This window comes from Gavia stellata, chromosome 1 (assembly GCF_030936135.1).
Source record: "Gavia stellata isolate bGavSte3 chromosome 1, bGavSte3.hap2, whole genome shotgun sequence".
Lineage (NCBI taxonomy): Eukaryota > Metazoa > Chordata > Aves > Gaviiformes > Gaviidae > Gavia > Gavia stellata.
In genome coordinates this window covers 22,678,073-22,682,705 of record NC_082594.1, presented here as the reverse complement: position 1 = coordinate 22,682,705, position 4,633 = coordinate 22,678,073, and the positions used below count along the sequence as shown (strand labels likewise).

Below are 4,633 nucleotides of genomic sequence, written 5' to 3'. Positions count from 1 at the left end.
TAAGGATCATTTTTTCCCTCTTTGAATTGGGCTGTTTGGTTTCTATGGACAGCTCTATACTTACTCACTGGGTAAATCGGGATGCATCCCAAAGCCTGATGCTCCTACTGTTCAGACCAGGAAGTCACTGGACCGGATGATGGTTTTCATCTCTTGGCTGTACGAACAGGCTTCCCACCCATGGCACACAGGGTCCTGGAAGCAGACTTGACACTCAGGACACGGCTGGGGCATGGCCCCAGAGGAGCAGTTCCCATGTATTGCCAGTCACAGCCACCTGAAGGGAAGAAGTGCACGTGCCTGAACTCATCCAGACCTCCTGGACACAGCAGGCCAGTGACTGCCTGAGGAGTGAGTAACTTCCAAACTATGTCCAGAGATAGGTAACAGCACTAGACTTCACAGCTGATGCCTCAGGATATGCAAAATCATGTTGTGTTACCTGAGATAGGCCAGAGTATCTTTGTACATCACCATGGCAGTCACAGCGTCAGACAGGGATCCTAGCTCAGGTCGAAAGCCAGCACAGCCCGACCTCTGCTTCCTGCTCCAGCAGCACTAGGCTGTTCTGTGCTAGCTTGAGGGTCAGCAAACATCATCTATATCAGCATGCTCACGAGAGAGAGACAGAAATCAGCAGTAAGACAGTGGTACAAGAGCTCTTTAACTACGACCCATCACTAATTTTTGCATCTGTTAATCTTCACAATTCCTAAAAAGAGATTTTCCTCTAAATTACTACTGTTCTGTAGTGCTACAGGGTGAAATCCATGACAATGCCATTTGCCCTAATGACCAAGACAGTCCACCACCTCACTAATAGTGACAAACTGGCAATACAGGATACAAACATCAGCTTGTTTATAATGTGTTGTAATTGGAATGGAAATAATAAATAGATTAACTAAGTGAATAAACACAGCTCTCCAAAGTCCTAAATTAAAATATTTAATTGAAACACTGGTCTTCCCCATTTGTGAAACAAATGTTTAAACAGAATGAAGAAAAGCTTTTGCAATTTTTAATATAACTGTTCTAAATGTAAGAGTGACAGATGCTGAAACACACCAAACATACTCAGTCTAGATCACAGGAAAGCATTTGTTACACTGTCAAAATCAGTGTATCAATCAGTGGATCAATCAGGAAGACAGCGACCAGCAGCAAGGTGATATCCATTTTAAATCCTTGTTATAAAGCAGGAGGGTCACCAGAAATATGAATGAATCACCTTGAATCATCCAGCAAAGTTTCACAAGGCTTAGCACAATGACTGAGGTAGACCTGAATGAAGGATGGCACCACGCGTGCTTGCTGAGCGCATTACTCACCAAGGGAGAAGCAAATCTTCCCTCCAGATTCCAGTCGTCCCTCAGGGCCAGATTTTCCAAAGTGCTTTAGGTATGTTGTGGTGTAAATGAGGACAAAGCATGTTTTCTCAAAATTGCCCAGGGTCTTCTAAAGACCAACTCATCCCGCTATTTTGGCATGTCCTGGAGGACACGCTTCTCTCCACTGACAATATAGGGGACCTTGGGAGACTATCTTCTGCGCACAAACATCTACATCTGGTGCCTAGCGCTGTTTGGTGTGGTTCCTCTGACCCTGTGGCTTCTATGCACGTTCAGTTTCTAACACCGTAGAAGTCCCACTGGCCTGCCTGTGCTATCCAATACATAACAGCTTCGCACATCTGGCCACGTGTCCCTAATGTCACCCTCTGAAGACGGCAGGCATCCCCATGCCCAGGCTTCTCCAGCAGGCTCTCTGCGCACTGTCCGGTGCTACCCACTCTAGACCTGATACTGTGCATCGCTCCTTTAAATCTTTTACACTGTATTTTCATTTTCATATGGTTATACACCACAGAATCACAGAATGGTTGAGGCATTAAGGTGCCTCTGGAGACGGTCTGGTCTAGCCCCGCTGCTCACAGTAGGGTCAGTTAGAATAGGTGACTCAGGACCATGTCATCAGGTTTTGAGTATCTCCAGGGATGGAAACCCCACGATGCCTCTGGGCAGCCTGTGCCAGCACTCAAACCACCCTCATAGTACAGATGATTTTGACTTAACTCATTTTTAGGAGGTTCTGCTGCGACTGAAAGGCCAGCTGACCACTGTAAGACCAGCAAGGGGCTTCCTGGGCGCATTATCACATTACTCAGAGGCTTTTACTCTGCGACCCTCCGAGACTTGCTCCGCACCAAGGTGCACAGCTGCTGTTAACACCCAGCAACAGCTGCCACAAATTAGAAAGAGTCAGGAACGCAAGACTTCGCCCTGCGCTTCAATTTACGCTTTTATCACCAGCACCCTCTTTGTCCGGACCCTCCCCCATCACCCCATTCAGCACCTCAAACCCACGGACACTCCCCCCGCTCCTTCGCCCACCCCGCGGGGACCCGCCTCGGCGGGCCGAGGGCAGGGATCGCCTCAGGGCGGTCGGGGCGGTGCCTGAGGGGCGCTGGCGCGGGACAGGGCGGGGGGAGAGGGGCGGGGAAGAGCGGCAGGGGGGCAGGCTGCCCCCCCTACAGAGCGCGCGCGCGCGCGCGGCGGGAGGCACCTGCGCAGGCGCGCGCGCACGAGGCGAGGGCCCCCCCCCGCCCTCCCGCCCTGCCTCCACACACACCCTGCGCGCGCGCGCGCGCTCGCAGGGGGCGCGCACCTGCGCTGCGCCCTCGGCCCCGCGCCGCGCCGTGAGGGCGGCCGGTCCTGCTGCCGCCTTGAAGGGACCACGGGGATCCCTCTGTTCCTTCTCCTCCTTCCTTCCTTCCTCCCTCCGACCCGCCGGGGGAAAGCCCAGGTGACCGCCGCCGGGGGTGCGTGGGGTGTGTTGGGGGGGGGGGGGGGGGTGTGTGTGGTGTCCGCGTCGAGTTTGTAAGTTCTCAGAGGATATCGCCCCCACACGCACACACGGCCCGCGCGGGGTTTCCTCACAGGGGTCGGTGAGGGATTTCACCCCTCCCCATCCTGGCCGCTCCCTCCGTGACCAAAAATAATCCCGCTTTGAAATGGTGGCTGCTGAATAACGGGGTTTACACCGCCCCACAGGCGGCCCCCACCCCAAATTGCAGCGTTTGGGGGGGGTTAGCTGTTTCACGGGCTCCCTCCCGTGCCTGTGCCTTCTTCCCTATGCAGGTGAAGGGAATTACGGTTAGCATCGCTCTGCCTCCCTATGTCGGTCCCTTGGCAGATAATCTCGGGCAGTTTTAAATATTCTCCCCTCTCTGTTTTTATTTTTTTATTGTTACATTTATGTAACAAGTGCCTGCCTGCACGTTAGATTGGTGTTGCCGTCTAGGGCGTTGCATGCTCTGGGGGTGCTGTATCCAGTGCTGTGTCTGAACATTAAAAAACATGTCTTTCCGTTGAAGAAGACAGGGGTTAAAATGAATGAAGATCTGAAGGTTAATTTGAGCTGGCTGCCTCAGGATCATGTAGAAGCCAGCTCTACCGAGAATGCCTCAGCTGCAGGCTCCTCCCTGGTTCCTGTCATAGACCCAGAGCCAGAGCTTTTGGTAAACCCCTGGGACATTGTCTTGTGTACTTCAGGGACCCTTATCTCCTGCGAAAATGCCATTGTGGTTCTTATCATTTTCCATAATCCCAGTCTTCGCGCTCCCATGTTCCTCCTGATAGGCAGCCTGGCGCTGGCAGATCTCTTAGCAGGCATTGGATTGATCATCAATTTTGTTTTTGCATACCTTCTGCAATCAGAAGCGACGAAACTCTGTACGATTGGACTGATTGTTGCCTCTTTCTCAGCATCTGTTGGCAGCTTGCTGGCTATTACTGTTGATCGTTACCTCTCACTGTATTATGCTTTGACTTACAATTCAGAGAGGACTGTCACTTTTACCTATGTCATGCTTATATTGCTCTGGGGAGCATCTATCTGTATTGGACTGCTGCCTGTAATGGGCTGGAACTGCCTCAGAGACGAATCCACCTGCAGCGTTATCAGACCACTCACTAAAAATAATGCAGCTGTCCTTTCGGTCTCTTTCTTGCTTATGTTTGCCCTCATGCTGCAGCTTTACATTCAAATCTGTAAAATCGTGATGCGCCATGCCCATCAGATTGCCTTGCAACACCATTTCTTGGCCACTTCCCACTATGTGACCACCCGAAAAGGAGTGTCTACTTTGGCCATTATTTTGGGGACTTTTGCTGCTTGCTGGATGCCTTTTACGCTCTATTCTTTAATAGCAGATTATACCTATCCTTCTATATACACCTATGCCACCCTCCTGCCAGCTACCTACAATTCCATCATCAATCCTGTAATATATGCTTTTAGAAACCAGGAGATACAGAAAGCACTTTGGCTCATCTGTTGTGGCTGTATTCCTTCTAACCTGTCTCAGAGAGCAAGATCACCCAGTGATGTCTGATTGGCAGCTAGGAGGACGCTCCTTAACATGTTACTTTCCAGACATTCTTGCGATGCTGTCTTTGGTTTAGATGCATTAATTAATTGGTGTGCAATGGATTCATATAAAAACCACAGGATGCACTGACCTTTTTGTAAACGGAAAACCCCAGTGACCAAAATGAATCGAGTCGTTTAAGGGAGATTTCCAAAATCAAAATAATCAGTGTTCTTACAGATTTATAATGTTGCTCAGGGT

At 50.5% G+C, this 4,633-nt stretch overlaps 1 protein-coding gene across 1 annotated transcript; it reads left to right on the top strand.

The window, feature by feature from the left end:
* The first annotated feature begins 3,391 nt into the window (after positions 1-3,391).
* On the top strand, positions 3,392-4,396 carry GPR12 (G protein-coupled receptor 12). Its single transcript, XM_009809074.1, has one exon. It carries the CDS (start codon positions 3,392-3,394, stop codon positions 4,394-4,396), a length of 1,005 nt encoding a protein of 334 aa, XP_009807376.1.
* The last annotated feature ends 237 nt before the right edge of the window (positions 4,397-4,633 follow it).

Excerpts from the sequence above, each read along its gene's own strand:
- GPR12 (XM_009809074.1), top strand. The coding sequence starts at position 3,392 with ATGAATGAAGATCTGAAGGTTAATTTGAGCTGGCTGCCTCAGGATCAT.